The 27,535-nt window shown below is 45.5% G+C and overlaps 1 protein-coding gene across 3 annotated transcripts in view; it reads right to left on the bottom strand.

Annotated features, from left to right (window-relative positions):
• LOC138510365 (perilipin-2-like) overlaps nucleotides 1-27,181 on the bottom strand; it is a 559,070-nt gene extending 531,889 nt beyond the window's left edge. The window contains exons 1-3 of one of the 3 annotated variants that reach the window (XM_069625966.1): nucleotides 27,070-27,181; nucleotides 26,265-26,310; nucleotides 25,980-26,175 (exon numbers count right to left, since the gene is read on the bottom strand). In XM_069625966.1, the coding sequence (XP_069482067.1) occupies nucleotides 25,980-26,175; nucleotides 26,265-26,294 (226 nt within the window). In that variant the 5' untranslated portion in view covers nucleotides 26,295-26,310; nucleotides 27,070-27,181. The other 2 variants (XM_069625968.1, XM_069625967.1) reach the window with 2 other exon arrangements.
• Nucleotides 27,182-27,535: the final 354 nt, after the last annotated feature.

The raw sequence follows: 27,535 nt of genomic DNA, 5'->3' as shown, positions 1-27,535 counted from the left end.
CTCTATATTTTGCATTTCTCTAAGTTTTGTGCTTTGTAATCTTCTCTAACTTGAATCCCAACATGTATATTCACTCACTATTTAGAATAAATACTAAAACTTATTGAAGGTGTCATTTGTCACTAGCATGAGTTCACTGCTCAGCACAATAGAACCTGTATTTTGGGCTGAATTGGGTATTTTTTGCTCTCAAAGGGCTGGCCCCGAGGAAGATTTTGCCCATATCAAGACAGACGGGACCGAAACCGCGGCTCCTCTTTTTTTTAAAAAAGATGAATGTGATCCCACTATCTATACAAGAATACCATTATGTAGTGGCTCCAGGGTCTAACGTGATACATATATTATTCACAGATGGGATACCCATACATGGCAACAGAACAGAAGTTACTATAAGAAAAATCACTAATTGAGCACCATATATCTACCCACGGAGGCGAGCCGCCACATAGCAGAACCATCGCGAAGACGGTGAGTAAACAGAAATGCACACCCTGCGAACTAAGACGCAAATACCATGGAGTGGGACCCAGTGCTCATCAACGAGCGACTGTGTCCCACTCATGGTATTAAACCGAAATGATTCCATTTTTGATGAAGATGTAGTAAAATATGCATGTTCCCACTAGGTTTTAATTTAAAATACTGTGGAGCTCCAGCCAATACAAGATTTCATGAAATACTATATAATCCAATACTATGGAATCCTTTCCTGTCACAAGAGGACATCTAAAGGACACGGGTCAAGTCCTTTGTTTCTGAATTAGGAACAGTAACCTAAAATATTATTGAAGATTCCACATTAGACTGAAATTAATTTATTTTATTTATTTTCAGGAGGATCAAATTGAATAACTGTACCTGATGAAGGGCTAGTCCCAAAACGCATCATACAATGTTTATGACCTCAAATTGAGAAAAGATCAATATTTATATTGAAAATGAAATGAATTTTCAGCACGTTATGTACAAACAAGAATTACTGAGTGAAATTGTTCACATTGAGAAATTGCAAATTAAGTTGTGTTTAATTTGTAAATACTTTGTAATAATATTTTGTTTCAAACTATAATGTATAATGTTTGAAAAATACAGACATATTGATGAAAATCTTACTACAGTAGCATCTTTAATTCATTTCTGACACTGTCAGACAAAAGTGTGCCCTGTGTTAGCCCACCCAATTTTAGGTGGACCATTCTCCTTCTTAATTGTCAGAGGTCTTGTGGCCGAGACCCACACAGGAGCACCTAAATCATATGATTAAAGCTAATCAATCCTGAATTATACTTTGAAAAAATGAATTAGAGTGCATCTCTGCCTCCATAAACACAACAAAGCCCAGGTGGGCCTATAGCAGCTGTGGCTATCGAACAGGATTAGTGGTGCCTTTCAGCTCGACTGGCATCCATCCCTTGTGAAGTCCAAGTTCACCGCTTTTGCAAATCGCTTTCATTTGATGCTAGCCGAGATGTGGGATTGCTCAGAGTTCATACCATTTTCAACCATATGACCAGACCATGGGATTATTCTTTTTAAAATCAGAGTTTAAATTCTTTCACAAAGTGCCTCCACCTATTGATTAAAGGGCAAATGGGGCCCAAACGTTAATTTCAACAAAAACAGTTACTTTGAACACTGCCCAACAAAAAGACATGGTGCATTTAGTTTAGAAGACAGGATTGATAAATTATGCAATGCTGGCAAAGTATTTACTGTGACACTGGATCCAAGATATAAAAGAGCACTCTTAGTTTGACGGTGATGTACCCTGATGTGTTATTCACCTAAAGTAGACCATCAATGTTGTTTAGCTGGGACCTGCAGAGCGAAACAAGTAACGCAGGAATCGTAAAGCTGGGTTACCTCTGGAGAGATCATTACCAAAGGATAGACTTCCCTCACCTTCTAGGATATAGATCTAATCAGTCTTTCCTATGGAGAAGCCCTCCTCTTCCACTTATGTGCCCGACTACAGGTGAAGAGATGCTATTTTTAAGCAAATGGCCAGCTCCCACTAATCTCTCCTTCCCTTCACCTTAACTCAACTAGTCATATGTTTATCCTTCACTGCCTCCAGCCAGTATGGATTCTAGTACCTACACACCTTCCGAGTCAACCAGTGTGTCCGTAATCCATACTAACGTCCCAGACCTTTCCTGGGTGCTATACCCATGCTGAAACAGAGGCTAGCCCCACTCCAGAGAAATATCACTTGATCCACATAGCAGTAGTTTTCCTGTCATAATGAGTTATGATTCCTTAGATTCTTCTTTCCCAAAGAGGGAGAAGGATATTAAATAGGTCCCCTCTCAGTCAAGAAAGCTTCATAGTACCACTCACCTGAAAACAGTCTGTTCCCTTTCACTACCTCACACATACCACCTCTAGACAGGCCCTTCTGTCCCGTCACTAGTTCTCAGTCATTGGCTCCATCAACAGCCAGTCAAGCAGTCACCATGGTAGTTACCCCCTTCCTGCTTCGTAGGAGCTCCCATGCAACCAGGCCCTGCCACCCCAGTTTAGAGCTACCCAATGAATAAACGATTAGCATTACTTCACACCAGGAACTACTGACCGGAAGCTACTTGGGAACCTGTAGGAAAACCACTTCAGAGTCCAATATATATATATATAGCATAGGGTGTTACACTGACATTAAAATATGAAACGGACACTGTACTAATTGATAAACATTCTGGCAAAGTATTTGCCATGAAATCATAAGGAAGAGCCATGTTAATGCCATTAAGGCCCAATGAGGTGGTGTGCCGTTCAGGGGGTTCGATTATTTCAGTGTGAGGGTGCTCAGAGGGCTTAGAAAGTATTGTAAAAGATTCTGTGCGAGTGTTTGGTTTCAACTTCCATTTATGATAAATTTGCGGTCCTTTTTCTGGTTGTTATCTAGACATGCATTTCCATTGGAAAAGACGTGCATCAACTCCGGTCCGTGGAGGTTATGTGCCCATTTCACAAAGAACAGAGCTAACCCATGAGGCACTCAGTTTAAGGTTTTCCGTTTGGGGCAGAATCTTCATCTAGTCATCTATTCATAACAACTTGAAGTTTTGTGTAAGGTGCATCTCCCTCCGAGTAGGAAATAACAGGGTGAACAGCAACCAGTAGGAGACATGAGTATGGGATAAATACACCTTACCATGCACATGCGCGAATGAAACCCTAGGGGGAGGAATGGACCCTCTCCCACATGACTGGTCAGCCCTGGAGACTAACCATAATTCGTGTGCCCCTGTTGAAATAACCAGTCAGAACCTTGTTTTGCATGCAAGTGTAAAATTGTTTTCTTTATGTAAAAGGAAATTGTAAATAAAAACAGGTCCTCTGTATGCCAGAGTAATATTACACCAGAGCGCCATCGTTTAGTTTGTGAGCTGAATAAATGCTTCAGAGTGTTTTCCATTACCTCCGGTACTGAACCATTAACTAACATCACTGGATCACCTAGGCGCAAGCTAGGTCACATCCGGTACATACATTATCTAATAGCAACACATGGGTCACCTAGGAGCAATTTGAATCACATGTGGTAAAAAATCAATTATAAGGGTAACCTTGTCAGTCTCCCTGCCTGCCAGTAGCGGCAGACTACCACCTAGTCTCTCCCCACTTCGATCACAGACACACACACACCCCGTTATCCTAACCCGGGAGGTACCTGATCAACTTCCCCTTCGCTTACGGAGGGGCGTGTGCTCCATACATAACCGAGCAATCCTATCCGGCCAACACCACCTAACAAAATCACGGGAGCGTGGCCAGAACCAAACGGGCACTGAGAAGGTCCTCACTTAATAAACTGCAGGGTTTAATCGAACCCTTAGCCCCTCTTCACACTGCACTATCTCTGCACAGGGAAAAGAGCAAGTCTTAATGGGCAGAATGCCTCGTACGCGGTCATGCGTTCTAGCCGAACCCACTAAACCACTCAGGTCGCACAGCAGCCTTTGGAGGTGTGCCCACGTCTGACATTCACCTCAGTAAACTACCACGAACGACCCTGTTGAACCAGGCCTCAGCGTGTCTTAGGCCATTCACTGGCCCCACATCTGTCATGTCTGCTTGAGAGAGAGAGAAACACCAAAAACAACATGTGTTCCCATTAAACAGAACACGCGGCCTAACATGCTCCTCCCCGATCACTCCTACCTCAGCTGCACCACGACTGGGGGAAAAAAAGAGGCCTGGACCAGTCCCTCACAGCAGACCCGGTTTACGGGGGAAAAACACCAGCTCAACGTTCTCCCCATTTATGTCCCCAGCACCAGCACTGCTCGAGCACTCGACCCTTCGAAGGGGAGAGCAAGCGGCCGGCCTGGAGTTGGGACCACTGATTAGGACGTCACGGTTCTCTTCAGGGAAAGAGTTGCCGCTCTCCCAGTTCCCTTGTCTCTTCATCTACTGCTCTCCCCGTCCTCTCCCCCTTCGCAGCTTCCCTCAGGGCTCATATTCTCCCCAGGGTCCTTCGGCTTAAGTTCGCCAGCAGGGGAGCTCCCGCCTTTGCGGAGGTGAAATCTACTCACGGCACGGCTCGCTCTCCCCTGCTGGTGGATCATACGATACAGCCAGAAACAGCTGCCTCGAGCTGGCAGCGCAAAACAAAATGACAGCAGAGGGAAAAAAAGGGTACATGAAAACTACAAAGCCCGTCAGCCACACCGCGCTCACTCATTCACATAAAGCCTCAAGGAATACAGGTTTACACTTGCTTGATATATAGGCAGGTGTTCATGGGCAAGGATGCAGTTAATTTCCTGTAGTGCTTGCTCGCTTAACTTCAGGTTTCTTTTCAGGGTTTCTGTAGACTTGGCTATTCATTTGGAAGGAAAGCTATTAGTGGTGCACAAAATGTGTTTTCTTGATGGTCAACCTATGTGGAAGGCTGCAGACAGCCAGGCACAAAATTGATGAGGAAAAACAAGCAAAATGAGGCACAAGAATATGTTGAACGATAAGTTAAGATGGATCACCGTTTGGGGGTAGTGGAGGGCGTGTCCAGTAGGAAGTCAAAAAAGAATGTTCTGCACCTTGCTATGATGTTACCAATATGCCCAGAGCGGGTATTATTTTCTTTTATTACAGTTTATTACAAACGTTTTAAAATATCACATCAATCATACATCTAAAAAAGGTTCCGCACAGAGTAATCCTTGTAAACAAGGTTCAGCCTGGCATAAGCTGATGACGGCTAGACATCTTTTTAACACCGCAGCCGCACTTCCTGATTCTAATATTTTACCATCATGGAAACGAGGCTCGACCTACTCAACAAAAGATTACATCTTTGTTTCTGAACTCTTGGTAGCTCGGCTGACAGACTTCAGTATTTGCCGGACCAACCAAAGCGACCATATCTTGCTGGCTATCAAATGGGCCTCTACAAAACCAGCTTCAGACCAATACTCTAAAAGAATCGAACCGGAAGGAAAAGGCAACCGGGTAAGGATTACACGGGCCAATATTCAAGCAATCACTTGTTCATATGGAAGCAGTAAGGAGGCTGCGAAGGTTGACTACAGACCACTCTTGGAACCTTACAGAGCCATGATAAAAAGCTCAAAGGTGTCAAACTCGAACCAAACTTTTCATGCGCACAACTTTGATGCCCTTTTGGTGGCACAGCGAAACATCCTCCGTAGAGCGAAAAGGATGGCTTCGAGAAACAACACGCCCGCCAACAGGCGCATGTAAAGGAGACAACAAGAGCCTATAAAAGCTGGCTACGGGCCCATCGTCTAAAACTACACAACAATACTCTGAAAATATGTTAGAACAAATTGAAAAGTCCAATTCTAGAGACTTTTGGAGCCTGGTCAACCCACAAGCTAAAGAGGCATCCACAATGATGCTAAATAGTATATCGGAAGCATCATGGACTGGGTTCTACTCAACACTTTTCAGATCTCCAGATTTTGATGAGGGCCATTTACCACCTCAGACGACAGCACGGTGGGTTGATCTCTCCGATAGAACTGAAATTTTGGACAACATATTCAAACTAAAGAAATCAAGGGCACCAGAACCCGATGGTCTGTCTAATGAAAATTTGAAATCCACGGCAGAAGAATGCACAACCTTCCGCTCAATCCCGCCTACTTGGACCTCTGCAGTCATCATCCCTATATTTAAAAAAGGAAGGAAGGATGACCCCAGGAACTTTCATCCGGTGGCCCTCCTAGACGTTATAGGGAAAGTCTATGGTTCCCTTTTGCTGGATCACTTCAATCAGTGGGCAAAAAGAGCACCCTGTAATGACCCTCTCCAATCAGGGTTTAAAAAGGGAGTAGGAACTAGCATAAACATCTTTACCCTCAGCCTCTTAAAAAAAAAAAGCAAAAGCTTGTGAAACCAATCGGAACCTATACCTGGCATTTATAGACATGTCCCAGGCCTTTGACTTGGTCAACCGTAGGAAACTCTGGGAAAAACTCACCAGTTGGGACTGCCCTCAGGAGATTTTGAATCCTATCAAGGCTCTACATGCTTCTACATCAATGCAGGTACGACTGAACACCAGTGGCCTACTCTCATCATCCATAACAACTGACAGAGGAGTCAAACAAGGTTGCCCATTAGCTCCAGCCCTCTTTCTGTCATACTTTGGGGACTATAGAGAAATTTCAATCAGGACATGAGCATACCCCCCAGAATTGGGAAAAGAGAAGATCCCCAAGACTCTTGTATGCAGACGATCTCATTCAACTGGACCAGACCCCAATTGGCTTACAACGCCAGTTGTCTGCATGGACTACATATACAGCTGCTAATGACCTAGAGGTAAACAAACAAAAAACGAAGATCATGGTGTTTGAAAAAAAACACAAAAAGAAAAAGAAGAACTCGTGGTTCCTGTCTACAAACAAAATCGAACAAGTGACCGAATTTAAATATCTTAGAGTCCTCATTGACTCCATGGCTAAAGACTCAGCGATGCAGCATCATCTCTTGGAAAAAATGAAAACTTTAGCCTCGCAAAAAACAAATATGGACGCTTCTCTTCGCTGCCCCTACACAAATTCTATAGGGGCAAAGTCATCCCAGCTATTAGCTACGGAGCAGATGCTATGCCATCTTTACCCAATTTTTTATGGGCTAGATTGGAGAGTCTCTTCTGGCGCTCAGTACTGAATCTACCATCTTGTACTCTGATCGCCTTGATAAGACGTGAACTCTCCCTCTCCTCTTTAGAGTCAATAGTCAAAAGAGCGTCAGTCATGTTATATCGGAAGATTAAAGATCCTTCTTCCTCTGCAATTTTTCTGATGGTTCAGGCAGAGATGATCTCAAGCAAATCCATGTTACTGTCCAAATGGGAGCAAATGTGCCTACAACAACTTGAAATCTGTGGCAGCTCCATGGAAGAACTTTTGGGCAACCCAACAAAAACCAAATTACGAATCGAAGAAATGGATTGGATAAGTACATTGGATAAGGCATCTGAGTACAAGCTAACTAGTCACTTACCTCCAACACGCAGAAAATTGAATGTAATTCAACCCTTTCTGATAAAACATCCAAACAGAAAAACACGGAGCACTCTACTGCGTGCGAGGTTAAACTTGCTACCTACAAATGAAATCCTGCACACAAGGGGTCTCTCACCAACTAATACTTGCCGCTTTTGTAACAACATCGAACAAAGCGAAACATTACGGCACCTCTTATTGTTGTGTCCAGGTACAGACAAATTCAGATCACCCTATATTCTCCATCACCTAAAGAATGCCTACCTGAGGGAAGAAGAACTCTGGTGGGAGCTTTTAATAGGAGGCTTGAGACCATCTTGGACTGTTGCAGCCACTAAAATTTTGGACCAGATCTTTGCACACGTACCTCCGTGCTAAAGGGAGTGGACACAAATAGATGGTGGCTGTGGGGAGTGATCTCACCTTGTGCTTCTGTTTTTGCTTTCACCCTCACTATTCTTGTTTTCAGTTTTACCTGCATCCTCATCTTCATCTTTATCTTCATTTCGTTTTTACTCTTGAAACTTCATAATTTCTTCTTTCTTCGGGTCTTTTCGTTTCATTTTTTTTTCGATTGGACAAATATGTTGTGAAACTTTATGCTCATCTTCTTGTAAAAATCACTTCGGTGATTGCATACTCGTATAAATAAAAATAAAAAATAGTAATGCTGACTGCATTTCAATTGAAACGAACAGGACAGTCAGTGCAACTGATTACATGAATGGCACCCATCTTTTAGGATTGGCTCGAGGGAAAATGGGGAACACATGGCCTGAATGGAAGGCCTTAACCCTTTATAAAACAACGCCATCAGACAGCATGGATCTACATCTCAAAAGACGCCATATGCTACATCACTCCACAATCTGATGGGGGCATAACCTGGAGAACAACAGCGGATCACACAAGATATGACTGTCTGGGTAAAAGAGCAAGCGCCAAACTTAATTACATGGCAACGAGTGTAGAAACGACTGATGTTTGTTGTTCATGCGCTAAGGATGACAAAGATTCAGATTTCCATTTTTGTATATTTCTTTATCGTAAGTGTTTCTGTTGTGAAAAAAAAAAAACTTTCTTTATTGTGACAAGAGTCTCTATTGCTAAAAAAAACCACAACACGTGTTTCACCACTCCACTTGACATGCGGATCTTCAGGAGGTAAGTCATTTTTTTTTTAAAATGTGTGCAAGATATTTTTCCTTCTGATACTTTGACTTCATTTATCTAGTTGCCACTTATCTGGATTCTTATCTGATGTTAAACTTCAAATTTCTTGAAAGTTATTCAGGCAAGAGAACGATGAGGAAGAGAATGCTTCCTTCACTCCCGGGCGGTATTCTCTTCCTCATCATTCTCTTGCCTGAACAATTTTCAAGAAATTGGAAGTCTAATTAACTTCAGATAAGAATCCAAATCATAAGGACTTATGCTGAAGCACCAACAAGATAAATCAAGTCAAAATACCGGAAGATAAAATATCTTGCATAACATTTTCTTTTATTTACCTCCTGAAGATCCACATGTCAAGTGGTGAAACATGTGTTGAGGTTTTTTTCACAATGAGAGACTTGTCTACATAATGAGAGGTTTTTTTTTCAACAACAGAAAGGCTTATCACAATAAAGAAATATACAAACATGGAAATCTGAATATCTTTGTCATCCTAAGCGCATGAACAACAAAGAATAATAATTTCTGTAAATCAATTACTGTTGGACAAACACAACAGTATATCTTTGTTACAAGCCACAAGGAAACCCCCAAAAAACTTCACTAATAAAACTCACCTATAAAAGGGAGTGAATGTTTGCAGTTTTACTCTAATCCTTAGCAATGAGTGTAGTTCTAGTCTACGTGCCAGTTTTGCAAATTCTGATTTGTAATACTTGCTCCAATAATTTGGAGGCAAAACTGAATTACAGAGCCAACAGCTTTGAGATGCCTTCACCCCTAGACAGCAAACTGCTCATGGGGCTAAAACATGCCACTTTGCCAGTTTTTCGCAATTCCATTTCTTTGACTGTTTTAATATTTTGATTGCTAAAATAAGCCCTTTTACAAACCTTTGCAAAATAGGCTATTCTTTTCCACGATTACACCATTAAGAGACGCCACAATGTGTTTTTGTTAGGTCCGCCTTTCAACTTTCCCTGTGCTGGTGAAACACTGAGTTTAGGGTGGTGCGAGTCCCAGCCCAGGACCCAGAGATAGCCTGTGCTGACCCCTCATACTATTCGGCCAGAATAAGTGGATCCACGAAAGCAGAGGGGATTGGCAAGGGGAATCCTTCAGCGGGATTTCAAATCCTTTGCCTGTCATTTTGCATCCACGGCCGCAGATTGCCTTCCGCCTGTTCTTCGTTAACTGCTGACAGAAGCCATGGATTTTTGACATCCCTTTCCATCTAATAGGTTATTCCAGGCTTGGTCTGTAGAATCTCACCTTTCCTATGGCTCGCCAAACCACAGCATTACGATTTTAAGTTTCACTGATGAGGGCAATTTAGTACCTAATAGTTCACCTTCTCAGACATTGTACAACGTGAAGAACAGCCCTTAAAGTGCCAGCACTCTTTACGCATCTCGTGTGACAGTCCCCTGCCCGCTTAAAGGGGCCAAGGGATGGTGACATGGGGATCCTTCCCGGGGGCTATGGAGGTCCCCAGCTCAATTGGTCACTCCCTCACTTCTAGTGCCATACTGAGAACTTTGGAAACACACCTAAGCATAACATATACCACTTGATATGAGTACCCCCTTTTTGAAGTCTTTCATAAATAATAGGTCTTGCATAGCCAAAGCTTTTAAGACTCTAATAAAATGGAAGTTATAGTTCAGAGACTTCAAGAAAAAGTTCTATTTTTCTTTCACTGAACTTGATGTGGGTCTTTCTGTATACGTTGCCTTTTCTTGTTTTGATCTGTTAACATAATGGGTGTAACTTCACTGCGGTGACGGCCCAATGTATTATGCACCAAAGACTCTCTTTCTGAGTTGTTCAATTTACTTAAAAGTCAGGTTAATAAAGCATGCGCAGTTTTATCTTCCCATGAACTCTTACAGCACAAGTTAATAGTCTGTGAAATGTTTCTCCAAAGAGAATTAACCGCAAGGGGACTGGTTTTTAGGATTCCTCCCCCCCCCACAGTGATGCTGCCCCTTGAGATGCACAACTACCAGGATGTCAGCATGGCTACACCAGATGAAATGTTCCAACTAACTGACAGGGACCACACTGACTGCCTCTGCATGCTAACACTGCTTTCTTTCCACCACATAAGACCCACACCAAATACGCCACCTGCACAGGGCAATCTAACACCCACACCCAACACACATCAAAAGATCCGAACTCTACCTTTCAACATCCAACTTGTATACAGCGGTGCCAACCAGTGCTACCTTCCAATATTGGCACAGAAGGCTTCCTCTGCATGCTCCTTCTGATTGCGACACAAACCACCTTAAAGCCAGTGATCGAAGTGAGCCGGAGGGATTGCGAGCGGTGTTCCACTACCTTTTTTTTATTTCTGTTTACCATTCCTTTACTTTTTATGACCATATTCACCATTCTATACAGAGGATGTATCCATTCATGTCCTTGTGCAAGTGTAACATTTTAATAGGAGCCTTAGTTACTAGTCACTTAGAGTATTGCAATGCCCCGGCTGCAACACCTTGTGACATGTTATACTGCGCTTCCGCCCACAAACTCTCGCCTGCCGAGACTGTAGCTCCTCTACTTTTTTCGGTGCACTACCACTGCTTAAAAGATTCCACCACACAGTACGCTGGTACTTGTGAGCACATCAACACAGCAGCAAAACTACCTTGCATTTTCCGATCATCCCCAATAAAAAAAACCGGCCCGCGGCTTCTTCAGGTGAAAGAGATAAGGGACAATGCAAACGGAGGAGGAGCGCAGTACAAAACCAAATGCAGAACCTAATTTATGAGGGCATATTTAAGAGTCGATTCAGAAAGGTAAAGAAAACATGAGACCTTTCACACCTTTGCCCTTGCACGCGTTACACTGTTGTAGACACACGTGAATGTATTTAGATAACATGCATACATTAGATAACATGCATGCATTATACCTGTCGACATTTTCAGTTAGAAAAGAGTATGATTTTAAAAAAGCAGCATTTTGGCCCAGAACCTACTGCCAACTCAAAAAAGAGAACTTTAGAGATGGGAAGTGTAAAATGGGAAAGTATTTTTCCCTACACATGCTAAAGTTAACTATTCCGTAGTGCAGGGCGCTGCGGGGGGGGGCAGGGGGTGGTGGTAATGTGGAATAATATAATAACACACGGTTTCATCGCATGTACTCCGGTAAAAATCCGGAATGAATCCAGGTTGCAGACCCCTTCTCCCAAACCGTGGTACCCGTGGGATTCGCTGTCCCTGGAAAGCTCACCTGTTATTAGTTTTGGCGAGCCCTCCGTCCTGCTGCTTCTGGCTGGGGTGCTTGTGTGATCTGTACCGAGTTCCTTCACTGGTCCCTTGCACGTGGTAGTTCAGTCCTGCTGCGACTAAGCCACTATACTTCAGGTAAGTGTTCCCGTTTGCCTTCGTCTTTCCTCGTCTGTTTTTGTTGTATTGTAAAGTTAGTTGTCTTGTATTGCTGTCCGTTCAACTTTTGATGTTTGCTCTTTTGCTTTCTTCCCTTGCAGGTGATGTTAGCTGCAGAGCTTGAGGCGACAGCCGGAGGGAATGAGAAACGAAGCTGCAGCGGTACAGTAGCTGGTAAGTTGTTAACTAGGGGCACGCAGGGTTCAAATGCGGCACGGCCCTAGGATGGATGTTCTAACCTGGTCTTTCTTCTTCACAGGGTCTGAGTTCGTGGATGTGGAGTGCAGTGCTCGGCGTCGGGATCAAGATCACTTGATGTCAGGAGATGAGTCTGCAGATGAAGCGATGAAGCACCGGTTTCCTGGAGGTGAGTATGCAGGAGAATGCCTGGTTTCAAATGCAAGTAAAGTGGTCCAAGCGGCGGTCAGCGTCACGTTGCACGCGAGTGCACAGTAACGCAAAGCACCGGCCTACAGGATGGAGCAGCTTATATAGCTGAGCTTCTCTAGCCACGCCCATCAGGTTCAGCCTGCCTGCCACACCCAATGAGTCAACACATGAAGACCAAGCCTAGGGAGCCACACCCGATGAGTTAGCACATGAGGATGTTCTCTGGAATAAAGGCTTTCAGCTCCTGGAAAGTTCTTGTAAAATAAAAGCACTCCTGCACTGAAATAAAGTGTTCCTGCTCACATGCCTGGTGCCAAAGGCATCCTCGGCTCACAAGGATCAGGAACACTCAGCCTCACTCAGACTGCCAAAGAGGTTTATTAGGCAGCAATGAATATGATAAACAGACGGTCTGTGCACTCGGTGATGAACCATAAAGCAGAATTCAGGTCCCTGCACACTCCTTTAAATCCTACAGAACTTTAGTTACAGTATTCCCCTACCCTATCGGCACCAGCCAATGCTGGCTGCTGCTACTCCAAACTAATAAGGTGTGCTATACAGACTGCTGACAAAGAACTCAGCCAGCCTCGTTCTATCGGAGCAAGGCGGCCAACTTGATGCCAAAGGATTTTACCAGTTTGGACTTAAATCGGCCAATGAGCCACTCTTTAGCAGTGGAAGTCATCACAGGGTCGGTGGCAGCGGCCCTCACCTGAGGAGGTTGTTTCAAGAAGCACTTCAGTCGCAATATTGTTACCAGGAACTGGGCGGTTACATAACTCCCTATGGACATAAGCTGGATATGACAAGCAAAAGACTAATCCCTAGAGACAAATCGATTTATTGTTAGAAAATAAGGGCAGAATAATGTACCTGAAGACCTGGTGGTACCTTTTGTTGTTGTGGGGTAATTTGTCTGGAACACACCTACAAAAAGAGACCGACAATTACATGCATCTACCCTAACTCCCTTGCTGCACCAACCTCTGCACTGGACAGCCACATTCTCTAACTTCACAAACCTAATCTCCTCCCTCCACAATAACCCCCACAAACCTATCTATGCACCAATCTTTGTTCTCACCTCCCGAACTAATATTCATTACCTCCTCTCTTTCGGATAATTACTTTGCTCACTACCTTTCCTCTAAAATGTGTGAAGCTATCCGTCGCCCTCTCCCTCCCAAGCCAGTCTATCCACCGCCTCTTCTACTTTTGCATACTTCTCCCCCACCTAACCTTTTGAATTAACACCCATTCTTCGGAGTGGCAACCTATCTTATCACGCTAGCGAATATTTTGCTCCCCAAACAGTCAAATACTTTGTCTCAATCCCTTACCCTGATCTCAGAGCACACAGCCACCTCCCTCTCCCGGTCAGACTCTGTTCTGCCTCCTTCCAATCTGCAGCTGTCTTACCCATCTGAAACCCTCTGCTGACCCAATCATCCCATCAAACTACGGCCCAGTTCTTCTACTTCCCCATTAAGTCCTTGAGCAGGTGGTCTTTGACCGAATCGCCAAGTACCTTGAGGATAATGGCTTTGAGTGCCACTTCAATCTGACTTACGTAGTAAACACTCCACCAAGACTGCACTCATGCATATCTCAGACTTTCTTGCTAGTGCTCGCCACAGCATACTCTTATCCTTTTACACCTTTCTGCCGCTTTCGTCAATCTGTGTTTTTGCTTCTTCTTTCCAATTGTCCCATTTGGTTGTTCTCCTGTCCCATTGTGCTATTTTGATACTTGTATCCCAATAACTTAACCCAGCTGACAGGTTGCGTGAAGTGGCAGGTTGCGTGAAGTGGCATACCGATAGCATGTGAGGTGATGGTGTGGAAACCTATCAATTCTCCTGACAGAAGTACACGCACACCTAAGTGCAGAGGTTTGTTGACCGGAATGCTTACATCACCATTAATAATGGACTTCTATTTTATCAGCTGTGAACTGGAGTAATCAGTCTACTAAATGTACACTAGTCTGCTGCCTCATTAAGCCCTTAAGTGCCAAGGACGAGGTATCTAGTCCCTGGGATTACATCCAGGTTGCCATGGACGAGATAACTCGTCCTTTTTTGGCACTTTTTTTTTGAGCGATACCTGCAAAGCAAAGCAGGGATCGTTCAAAAAAGTAATTCAACCCCCGGGCTATGTGAGGGGCTGTCCCTCACTGCCAGGGGGCTGAATTACCTTCAGTTTCACATCGGCGTGCGTAATGCACGCCGACATGAAAGTGAAAGCATTTTCACTGCGGCAGCTATTTTCGGCTGCCGCGTGAAAACACAAGGCGAGTGTCCACCTTGCTCTGCCTTGATCTCCCGGTGTATTTCAAGCCGGAGATCAAGGCAGCTGTCGTTGGAATGGGGAGAGTCTCTCCTTTCCAACGACACCTTGTGTGAAAGCATTGCTGGTCACGGAACGGACGCAAAGGGCTTGATCCGTGGCCAGCAATGCCCACTAGACCACCAGGGATCACTTTTAGAAGCGGCCCCTCCACCCCCCCAAGCCCCAAAGCATGGGGCCACAGGTATGAAGACCCCTGGGGGAAGATGGGTGAGCAAACGCCCCCAAGGAAGGGGACAAATAAAAAGCGAACCAACCGGGGATGGTGGTGGGGGCCCACTAGCCACCAGGTCTTTTTTTTTATACGAAAGGGTGGTGGCCCTCTCCCTCCCACCCCAAGTGGAAAGGGGAGCACCCCTTGTAGCCATCCCTGGGGGCATTTTTTTGCCCCCAGGCAGGAGTACATAAGGTTGCCCCCCCCCCCATCCAATTGGAGGGGTGGTGGGAAGAGCCAACAGAAAAGCGTGGGCAGGCCCCCCAAATGATGGGGCATGCAGTGTAGCCCCGTCCCCCCGGGCAGATGGGTGCCCATCTGCCCCATCTGCCTCTAGGGAATGGGCCTTAGAAGAAAATAAAATAAGGGAAAAACATGGATGGTGTTGGGGGGGGGGGTGGGAGTGCTCCCTCCACCCCCCAAAATGGACTGGGGGGGCTCATGTTATGCAGCCCTCCCTGGGGGCAGTTATCTGCTCCTAGGAAGGGGCATCTGACCCCAGGGAGGGTTGATCAAGATCCCCCCTTGCATTTGGTGTGGGGGTGCGGGGAGGGCCCCCCCCTTTAAATGAGAAAACTGTTTACCCAACTCCCCTTGGCGCAAATGGGCACAATAGTGTGTCATTCTGCCCCCAGGGAGCCCTACACCTACTGCCCCACCCATTGGGGGGGCCTGTCCAACGTTTTGGGGTGGGCTTCTCCCCCCGCGCCAAATGGAGTGTGGGGGGCACCTCATGCAGCCCTCCATGGGGGTAGATTTCTGCCCGTAGGAAGGGTCAAATGGGTTTTCACTGGGGGAGTGAGGTTCAGTAGACCACCAGGGATGGCTTGCAAGTGGCGGCATGATTGGAAAGTATGAGTGTAGATTTGTTTTTGCTGAAGTGACCGTAGGTAACATGTTTTTTGTTTTGTTTACAGCTTTTTCTACGTGAGCAGCTGCAACGTTATGCGAGTACTGTTTATTATTCTATGGTTAGGGCCCACTGTCAGTGGAGTGGGTGAGACTGGATTGTTGGTGGTGTGGGTGGGAATCGGCCGTTGGGCAGATATTTTGGTGTGCTGGGACACAATGGCAAGGGCAGGCCACAAATTGCCCCCATGCCAGCAGAACATTGGTGTTCCCCTGGGAGCGGATGCCTCCCATGTGGGTTGTCCGTCTGCAAGCCCAGGCTGCACCTGTGGCTGTGCTACGTTACAGATGTCACCTCCGGGGAGGAATGGGGATCCTGCCGGGGCTCCCTGGTGCTGCCGATGTGCTTAGGGGACGGTACACCCACCTGGTACATGGATGTCCAAGGCCGGGGACATCACCTCCAACCGTCCTGGAGTTGCGGCTGGGCTGCATTACAGCTTTTCCCTTCGGGCGGTTTGGCACATTGCCGGGACAATCTGGTGGGGAGAAGCTGTAACGCAGGCCAACCAGAGCTCCAGCAAAGTCGGCGGAATGTCCCTGGCCTTGGGCACCCTTCACCCATGTGGTTCTTTGGCGGGGCTTGCGGGTAATTCATTCTGGGGAGATTTGCGAAAGTCAGACATCTTTGGATTCCCATGGGTGTCTGCTTTTCAGAAATGCATGGGGGTCACAGTTTTCCTTGGTGACTTGGACACCATAGGCCCATATCTGTATAAAATCCTGAAATTCAGCGGTGATGCTGGAAATGCATCTGAAGGACAGGGCCTCCATATCCTTGTCCTTTACTGCTTTTTATCATGTGTTTGTCATGTTTATTGCACAGGAATTCATGTGTGACTCCAGGCAGGTGCAGCTCTCTTTTGCTTTGGTGAACAGACCCGTGGGATTCCCTTATGGCACCCATGGGTAGGGTACAACCCTGTGACCCTAGTGTATGTTTTTGGGCACCTGTATGTGACCCACAGAGCAGGGTATGGGCTGGTGGCAGCTCCGCTGAAATGACTGGTGCCCTGAGCGTCCTCCATTTTGGGATGCCCAGGCCCGATCATTGGAATCAGTAGATTCCCGATGGAGACAAAATGGCCCCTATGGCCTCTTGCCTTCCATCACCTGTCACCTTGATCTTCCCGAAGTCCCGGGAAGCCCTGCCTCGGTCCCTTCCCCATGACTGGCTGTTGGGTGGAAGTTCCATATATGGTAGTGTGTGGAGGGGAGGGGTGGGGGGGTGGGGGTGGGGGGGGGGGGTAGTGCCCACCAGACTGGCTGGAGCCTTCTCAACGACCGTATGTTGTGGGTACGCCTGTGGGTGGGACCTGGGTGAATGGAGTGTGTGACGAATACGCATTCTATGTTGTGGATGTCTAGTATCTGGTGTTTGACACAATGGCTGAGACAGCCCTGCCCGAAACCAGTACGAATGCAGTAGGGAGTGTTGAATGACTCTGTACTTGTCCCAATACACATAACTTGTTGTGAGTGTCTGGAGAGAAGTGAATGGCCGGAATGCACAGTGTGCCTGATTGGCTGCCTGCCTGCATGAATGCCCTTAGTCGCGATTGGATGCTTGAGTGTGACCCAGCAGAATGAATGGGAGATCAACAGTATGTCTGGGTACCTCTCACTGCTCGGAATTGTGTTCAAAAGCTGAAGTCCACTATGAGTAACTGGAGCAACTGAAGCTTGATCTTGAAGCCCTGCTGGACGAGAAGAATTGCTGTTACTCTCCTTCGCATCTGAAAGCTGCTGTGCCTCAAGGACTGACCCAGAGAGGACCTGATAAGGCGCCCTCTTCCCAAGCTACGAGGGACCATCGTGCACAGCTGATCTTTGCCTAAGCTCCCTGGTAGATAGACCTTTGCGCCCAGGTAGGTGCACCCACACATGTGAGGTACCATTTTTGTCGGGACACCTGTGGTAACGCAGGCAGGTAGGCCATGTGTTGTTGGTGGTGTGTTTCGGTGGGTGAGCCGAGTGAAATGTGTGGAAATTGGGGGTTTTTTCGCCATATTTCGGACTTGGCTGGGGTTTCTGGGTAATATATTCTGGGCAGAATTTTCGCAAGTCAGGCCTCTACAGATTCCCACGGGTGTCGTATTTTCGGAAATGCATGGGGTTCCCCCGTTTTCGTTGGTGGCTTGGACACCCTAGGCCCACATCTCTATGGTGTGCGCTTGAACAGAATTCCACAAATTCTGCTGTCCGAAAAGACTTGGGGTTGGCCGTGTGTAGTGATACACAAAATTGCAACCTTGCCAATCAGGGCTTTAGATGACAGCATTAGCCGCTGAAAGCCAATAGTGTATTCAAAGTATGTGCTAAAAATGCTGACAGTAGTCTGTTGTAGCACTTCCATTATGCAGTAGTGAGCTACAAGGAATATGCAGGCCTTGTATGAGTGATAGGTCACATTATGCATTGTTAATAGACAGGCAGGGAGAGGGCCCTAGCTCTGTAGCTAATAGGTATTTTTGGAGTGTTTGGAACATTATGGCACCTATATAGCGCTTAGATAGCCAGTCTTAAGCGCTATAAACACTAAGCTATGAGTGCATGCCTTTTAGAGCTTGCAGATGGGGTTAATACATCCCTGCTTCCCTTAGAATATTCTGCCTCACTAACGGTAGCCCTGCATGGCCCCAAGCTAATCTCCTTTTCTCTGGGAAGGCACTGATAAGACATTCCTGAGCTTTGGCAGATGGGCTCCAGGGAGCCAGGGAGGGGCTCAGAAGAAGGAGCAGTGGAAATTAACAGAGTTGGGTTTTTTCCATGAGCCAGCCTATATTTTGCACAGGGAAAGTTCTGGAACTGTGCGTCACGGACGGGCAGCACGAGATTATAAAATACACATGCTCACATGACTCGGGTGGGAGATCGTCCTGTAGACTTGGTTCTAGCCAGATCAAGTGCCCGGAATTGGAGCTCTTGACGGCATCCTGCGGCGCTGTTCTCTGAGCGGGGCTTGTTACAGCTAGCTTATGAGGGCCAGGGTCTCCCAGTGCTGATTGAAGGGGCGTAAGACTGTGTTTCTCTATGTTTCTCTAAGTTCTATGTTTCTCTATATTTTGCATTTCTCTAAGTTTTGTGCTTTGTAATCTTCTCTAACTTGAATACCAAATGTATATGAAATTCACTGTTTAGAATAAATACTAAAACTTATTGAAGGTGTCATTGTCACTAGCATGAGATCACTGCTCAGCACAATAGAACCTGTATTTTGGGCTGAATTGGGTAATTATTGCTCCCGAGGGCTGGTCCCGAGGACGATTTGGCCCATATCAAGACACCGTGTTTTCGGCTTTCCCCTTGGCGCCCAGGTAGCTGCACCCACACATGTAAAGTACCGTTTTCGGCGGGACACCTGTGGTAACGTATGACATTTGTTGCGTTTGTGTGGTTTTCATAACGTTTATACCCATTTGCTGGTGCCCTTTGTCACACAACCCTTTCATTTCCCAAATGTGCCCTACATTTAGTCGCAGCTTTGGGCACCATAAACTTTTGTAACCTGCACAAGTCAACTACCCTTGAAAAGGTCTGCCTATGCTCTTTCAAGAAATGTATTCTTGCCGTTCCTCATCACATTGGTTTTCCCCGATTTACACATGGCAAGTACGTCTGTTCAGGCCGCAAGCATAAAACTCCTGTGTACCATGGCTCAGTGTTTGGCTTGTGGTATTGCTTGTTTTGTGAAAAACTACAAATAATGTGCGATTTCCTAATTGCAAGAGTCGGGGGAATGCAGCAGAGCATTGCTTTTCTCAAAATTCATAGAAGCCATTGCCGTACTAAGCCAACCAGTTCCACAACCTTTTTTCGTTCATTTTCCTGCTTTTTCCCCAAACTATGGAATTTTCCCTTACCTAGTTGTTGCCTGACCTGCGCAAATCACCCCTTCCTAAACTTGGAATTGTGTCTACTTTTCAATGTATGCCTTTCTGTCCTCCAATTCGGCTTTCCTACACTTTTCTTTTCTTCCATTCCATCCACACATGTCCAATTGGCAAAAATGGCCAAAAATCGCCTACCTCTCACAAAACGGTTGCTAATCGCATCAAAATAAAAATAATTCATTTCCACTCAACCTGTTCTTGAAAGCCAGGAAATTGGGTAATTCAGCACAGCAAACCATTTGTTCCTAGCTCTTCCAAGGAAAAAACCACAGGCTTCTTTGTACATCATTTTAAATACAAAAATAAATAAATATTCGCCCTTTTTGGTTATTTTCTCTCACTCCTCTACAGCAACCTAGAATCACCAACAAAGACCTTGGCACTGGGGGGTGGGGGGACCCATGGGGGTTAAAGACAAGTATATTTAATTCGAATTTAAATTGGTTACTTATATTGCACTTCATGCTGGACACCAAGCACAGTACCAGGACTACGTACCAAACCAGTGCTGCTCAATGTAGTCTGGTTTACAAGACCATAGTTTCGCCCCTGAGCCACCCTTTACGGTTACTGTTACAACAAGAAGGACTTCAGACAACTCAATGATATTAAAAACTGATCAGAGCAATTGACACTCTCCCAGCAGGGTATTAGCACATTTGATCGCAGGTCAAATTGAGCTTTTCTATTTGTTTGATTATGGTCAAAATAAGGGAATAGGTTAAGGTGGGGGTAGGGGTCCAGATGGTTTCGAATTTTAAAAAAAAGCTTAATTCGGTCAAATAGGAAACAGTCATTTTTTTTCCTCGGTCAAACAGACCTAAACCCCCAGCAATATTTAAGAGAACACAAGTTGGCAGTTTCAGGTAGGATTTGCACAAGGCATTTTCTGGGCATTCAGTGTGTATGCGTGCTAGTCCCCTAAAATAGAGGGTTTAGGTCTTCTGTTAGACAAACAAAGCATCCTCCCTGGAGGAATCATAGACAAAACGAGGCAGTCTAAGAGATCAGGAAAAGACAATCTAGCATGCTTGGCAGGTGCCGGATACTGCCCAGTGAGCCTGTCAAAATACACCTGGCCACAGAAATAAAGATTTTGCATACTCTGAGGAAAGCAGGGCTAAACAAAAATGTGTCACGTTTGCCTAGAGTAGGAATTCCCATTCCCCACTGGGGAAAAAGGTGACCACTCAAAATCAGATTTTTTTCTCTCCAGGAGATACATGCAAGTTATCAAAAGTTTCAAAATACTGAACTTCACAGGTCACCAACTGGGAAGGAAACCAGTGGTGGGGTGATCAGCAATTTCTATGTGAAAGGGCAAGAAAAGAGGGCAATTTCAAAAAGGGAAAAACTATTCAGAAACACAGATTGAGGGGTGATGGCTCCGAGGGATGCAGGGTAAGCATAACAGCAAATAAACCCCTTCAATTTACACAGAAAAAAAAGATAGTTACTAATAGTTACTAAGACACTGGGAAGGAATGGCCTTCTCCAATTTGTAAGAGGGAGCCTACCAAGGGAAATTATGCAGTCAATGAGGAGGATTGCGACCATCTTGGTCAACACCAAGCCGAGATGGTTGGAGATTGTCCCTGCGTAGATGGGCACTGTGCCATTCATAAAGAAAAACACTGAAGAAATTCAACAAGGCCATGGATACATTTCGTTTTGTAAGGGTCAGGGTTCAGCAATAATCCATGAGCTAGTAAACTTTGGCATACCTGGTTATTACAATGGAGTACACCCATGGCATGGTTGCACCTCATTCTTAAATATGGACACTTAATGAGAAGCGAGGGCACCACTAGGGAATACATAAATAAGTATGTAGAGTGACTAACATACAAACGCATGGATCATAAATGCCAACAGAAAATCAATAAACAAAGGGGAGCGGAAACCGCCCTTCACTTGCCCCTATATGCCGGAATTCCTGGGGTAGATGGCCAGAAAAGCAACTTCTCCCCCCCTCACCTGCCTAGCACCCACCTACCACTGCAATAATGGTTACTCGCATTAGAGTCTGTTAGGGAGAATTCTCATAAAATGTGCCAATTCCCTCTACCTTAGAGCCCTCCAGCTCTTTTGCTAAAGTTTGGGAATTTGAACTTTTTAATTCAGTGGTTTTCTTTTTGATTGTGGAGTTTTAGACAACTCCATAGGCATCATCTTTTTTATTTGTGTCACACAGCACCCTCAGTGCAGTGACACAGGGAAGCCTTTTAGGCTGTCCCAAGTTTTAAATATCTTCTCAGGGATAAACTACCGTTTCCCATAGAATGTAAAGTTAAATTGGCTTTACTAGTCTTTAAATTCCTAGACCCAGCTCATACTATCTTACAATAGAGTGCTGGAGGAGCTGCCTAGTATCCCCCATGTCTAGAAACTCATGTAGCAGTCAAATGCCACCCTTTCCTATCGAAATGGCTGGTGGCAGTGGTTTTACAACGAACTAACATGATTTTTCCCGACGGCGAACACCGGCAGCTAAAAATAGAGGGAGCCATGTTTTTCACCTAAGCCCCCTTTGTTTAAACAGGTCCCGGTCTTCTTTTTCGCGATTTCTTTTTGGAAAGGTCCTTCTAGTGTGTCTCTGCGTGCCAAACCAGGTTTGGTCCCTTTGTTTCTATGCCTTTGGCGGGCTTCAGGACTGAAGACCGCCTCTGGCGCCCGAGTGTCTGGGGTGGGCAGAAAGTGAGGGAGGTGTCCGAAACTCCCTGTGCTTAGTCTCCTAGGAGACCCAAATGCACTCTTGCGTGATTGGCAACCTGACAGTCCGGAAAGGACAGCCACCCTGCTGGGCGAGTGGCAGCTAGGCTGGAATGAATGGGAGAAAACTGTTTAAAAGGCGGGTCTCTTAGACTGAAAGGCAGAGCCGACCACTGGAACGAAAGAACCGAAGACGAGCTGGAAGAGGACAACTACTGCTACTACGTGACCGTTGGTTTGCCCGGTGGAGCCCTGCTGCAGCTCTGAATCGCCAGGTTCATCTCGACAGAGAAGCCCCTTCAAGGATGACTTCTTCCTTTGAGTTGGTGGGACCAATCAACTCGTAAGCCACCTGGATATCGAGCTGGTTAGGATTTACCAGGGTCAAGGACACCAGCTTGTGTGCTTGAAGAACAGCAACCGTAATCTAAGACTTGCCAATTTGTCAGCTTTTGCAACCCGTCCCCGTGCAGGAGTCCCCCGACGTCCTCCCTCTTGTCCCCACGACTGAGGCTCAGGAACAGCGAGATCTGCAGGAACTGTCAGGAACAGGAGTCTTCAGCTGCATCGTTTTCTTCAATATAAGGTACTGTGAAAACCCGACCGAGATAACTTACCTCTCACGGCAAAAGTTTGTGGAACTTTGGCAACTTGCAGGCCTAGTCAGCTTGTGACCTGACATGCAAACATTTCTTCTGTGAACTACTTCTAAGAACCTGGCAAAGACTTTTCCGATCTAAATACCAGAACTGTTTTACTTATACAAGACACTAGCCCATTGACTTTGGCCTACCTATTGCAATGAATCAACTCCTCTGGTGAACTCAAACTATTTGCACTGTTTTAGATTAACTGTAATATTCATTTTATTAACTTATGCTTTTTTGCTCCTACTTCAATGCTATTTTGCTCCTAATTCAAGGGAGCTCAACTGCTTAGTAATCAGTACTGTAGTATAATTTTTGTGTGATATTGGTTGCCTCATTTAGTGAATGCTTTATAAATAATTGTGGAATAAATGACTAAGGGCCTCATTATACGGTAGGTGGTAAGGGTTTACCGGTACAGGTATTTTACTGGTACCGGTAAATCCTTACTGCCTTACTACGAGGTCCCTTTGCGGGTTGGGGAATTTAACGCCTGCTTTTTGCAGGCGTTAAAAATCCAACCCGCAAAGGGACCAGGGAGCTAATTACGGTACTGCAATTTGCGGTAGCGTAATTAGCGCCTTCCCCATTCCCATTATTCCCTATGGGGCAAAAATGGGAATGGGGAAGGGCAATGGAGGAAGGAGGAATTACTGCCCAGCCAACCCTGGAATAGGGCGGTAATTCCCCTTTCCTCCAAGGCAGTACTGGTAAATTAACGGCATGAACCATGTGTAATGAGGCCCTAAGTGTTTTTACCAAGAAACCTTGAGTATAAGTGTCTATCTGAATACTTATCATTGTAGAACTTTGTGTAACATTCTTACAAGCTCACATTCCCTCTTATAAGCTTGGCTGCTCAGCTCGCTACCAAAAACTGTGTGGTACAGACTTATTCCAAAGGTTGGTTTTGTTTACACCTGTAGTCATAGTTGCGTGTAGTGGTCCCAGAGGGTACTGCATGCGAACTCTGCCTAACGGAAGCCAGGAGTCATTCAAAGGCAAAGTCAGTCTCGCTCCAGCAGGCTGCTTATGCAGTGGAGGCATCACTCAGGACCTTACCTATGGGCCCCGGGACATTACCTGAATCGGTAATGCCCCTGCCGCTCGGGTAATATTGCTTAAATAAATCACTACAAACTGCACAGGAAATTATGCTGACAAAGAGTTAAAAGCAAGTTACAATGAGCACAGTTCTTACGTTAGGTATTGGGCTGTGACAAGGGACACCCTTCAACCAGACTGAGTTGGATACTCTGCTCTGCCACCACCTTAGGCAAGCGCCCAGTGAGACACAGAAAACAGCAACAGCCGTTCTTTCGGTTCCAGGACACACTGCATGTGTCAAAACGTTATGCACATTTCTCTCAGAAGCTACCACAACTTGTTTTCTAGAGGGAAGTACTGGTAGGCACCTGGCGTCTAACTCTCTCTCCCCAAATCCCTTTGGCTAAGACTGGGAAGCTCTCCTACAATGCTGTTCTCAGCAACCCAGGTCATTCTGAGACGTTGGTGCAAACACGTACCCGTTTACATGAGCATTCCTTGCGGAAAGCAAAAGCTGAAATCTGTAAGCATTTCGGTGCGTGCTCCGAAAATCAATTAACCCCATCAAACCTCAGGCGGCTGTGGGCCTATGCACAGATCTGTAACTAAACAACAAAGCTCAGGATAGAAGTATAACATTCGTTGATGTTTGAGAGGATTATTCAATTGCCTTGTACGAGTGGCTTATTAGTTAAAAGTACAATATGTATGAGCATGGAGCTTGAAAAAGGTCAGTGGAGGTGAGAGGGAGTTAGTGGAGGGCATGGTGAGCCATTTGGCATAACTATCCAGTGTGGCATGTTACGAATACATAGTGGTTTGAGGGAGACTACATGGCATTCCTTTGGTGCTGTGGTGGCTCATATGCCTCACGTTTTGTTGAGGTTGCGTGTGGATCAGATGTAGCACATGGAATGTTCGCCCTCAATGCCTTGCCAAATGAAATCAAACCATTTGTATAGAGACCGCTGGGGGAAATGCCACCTGTACTTTTTGATTGTTAACATAAAAAGATGCTGCAATTCTTTTTCTGAAGGTGAGATTTTCAGCATGGAACATTATGAATTCTCAAGAATATAGTGCAAACGAATAACTCTGCTGAGCCTGTCAAAAATGTGCATTCCTGCAGCGAGAACCCAAAGTTGCAACAGCCAGGGAATGCCTCCTTGTGGACAAAGATCCACAATTATATAACTGCGCCCTCCAGGGGGAAAGAAAGAAAAGTTACATCTCTCGCTCTCTCCGATTGTTTCCTTCATTGTTGGTTGGTGAATATTACTTTAGAAAATCTCTCTGGAGAAGAATCCTGTTATTGAATGGCTTGTGTAACTGATGCCAAAATGATGGCCGAAATTATTCGTTTTAAATAAGAAACAATATAGGTCAGTCAGTTGAATCGCATGATGGGTTAAAAACTGGCTAAGATCTTTGAACCAACCTGGGACATTTTGTCCCCCTATGCATAACTGGGATTACCAGCTGGCAACAGCTGGTTTCGTTTTGCGTATTTTTCCCCCAAGTCTCGGGTGGCCTTGAGACTTTTACCTATTGCACCTGAAATCACTTCTGACATTGGCAAGTCTATTAATTTGACCTTTTCTTTTAAAAGCTGGTCAGCGACCGTAACATCATAATACAATGTTGTGCACCCCAACCCCCCTCCCGACCCTTTGGGCTAGAACCAAAACCGGGGTAGCTGAGCCACGTTAAGAGTAACCAAGAAAATAATAAGATGTCAGTTGACTTACTTTGAGGCTGCATCTTCTGGAAGATGGGCATTGCACGTGTGAGTGCCACGGCTGTGATGGTCACCACTCCTTTCTCCGCCACTTCACAAACAGACCTCAAATAAGGGTGATTCTCCTTGGTGTTGGCATAAACTGAGGATACCAGGTTATAGGCGGAGTTTACCAGGGGTAGGCTAGCCATCCGCGATAACGCATTCTATGTGAGAAAGAAAAGGCTTTGGGTCACCCGAGAAACAAAGAAGGCGTACTGCTAAGAACCACAGCGCCAGAAAGAAACATGCTTACCTGCCGAGACTCAGCTTTCAACAAAGACATGGCGAGACTTCAGAACCTACAATTTAAAGAAACGTTTAATAACAATGAGCAGAAAACACCCCAGACATCCCTACAAGAAAGTCAACATACTCCAGTCAACAGAACCCCCATCTCCCAATGCTAATCAAACTAACTTAAGGTAGATACGAAAGATGGCATTACTATGGCACAACTTCAGTACGCTGAAGGAAAAAAAAGCTATGAAGGCACCACGGCGCCCTCTAAGCTAGAACCAGTGGTCGAAGTGAGCGGGAGCGGTGCTCCTCAACTTTTTTAAGTTAATTTTTACAGCTCCTATACTTTTATTTGAAAAATAAACTGTTCCGGAATGATTTCGTTTGAAAATAAAAATGTAGGAAGACGTTGCAGCTTGCACTTTAAGTGCACTGCACTGAACGTTCCCTTAAACAGCAGGTGCAAGTGTTTAGGGGTTTGTATGGTGTGTGGAAGAGGGCTGGTGATGGCGTTTGTGGGGAGTGGGTGCAGGCCAGCAGGGAAACATAGTTCCGCTACTTCTTTTTGTACACTTCGACCACTTGCTAGAACCATTCGTACCAGCACCACCTATACCTAAAGAATAACGTAGCCTATAGCAGGTTACAAGTAGGGTGGGCACGGCCACCTGCGAGGACTAACTAACTGGAAAGAAGAAAACGAAAAGTTTACACAGTAAGCACGTCTGCGGGTGTAAAAAAAAAAAAGCGAGCCAAGTACTTCGCGAAACAGCCACACCTCCCCATAACAAGTAATGCCTAATTAAGCTTAAGGTACCTACCAACCAACCAGAAACGCGTTTGCCCCATAGAGCTCTAATGAAACATACGTCCGGACGTCAAAACGGTGTAAAGGGGCGTGCCCACAGAGTTCTGATAAACAACTAGAGGGCGTACACGGTCGTAGAATGTGTCCTTCCTGAACGCCATGGTGGTGGATAGAACCAATTCCCCACATTCCTACAAGGCAACCAAACTTTGTTCTTCTTTGTACTGCTCCGAACTGAAGCAATAATCGTGGCATGCACGCATTTCCCCCTCGTCCCAGCCCATACAATCGAGGTGAACCCACCTCAAAGACAGGTTCCTAAATGGGTGGCAAATTTTGATTTTTGCTAGAGGGAAAGAAATTCCTACACCGAGCGAAATGATGGAGCTATAGACATATCGAAGCAATTTAGAGCATTATATTGCAGCAAGAGTTGGAAACAGGCAGGTCTAAACAGGTTACCTGTGAGTTTACCAAAA

This window comes from Ambystoma mexicanum, chromosome 6p (genome assembly GCF_040938575.1).
Source record: "Ambystoma mexicanum isolate Mex_15411 chromosome 6p, UKY_AmexF1_1, whole genome shotgun sequence".
Classification (NCBI taxonomy): domain Eukaryota; kingdom Metazoa; phylum Chordata; class Amphibia; order Caudata; family Ambystomatidae; genus Ambystoma; species Ambystoma mexicanum.
Note: the sequence above shows the minus strand (reverse complement) of the source record. Positions and strands in the feature narration are given on the sequence as shown.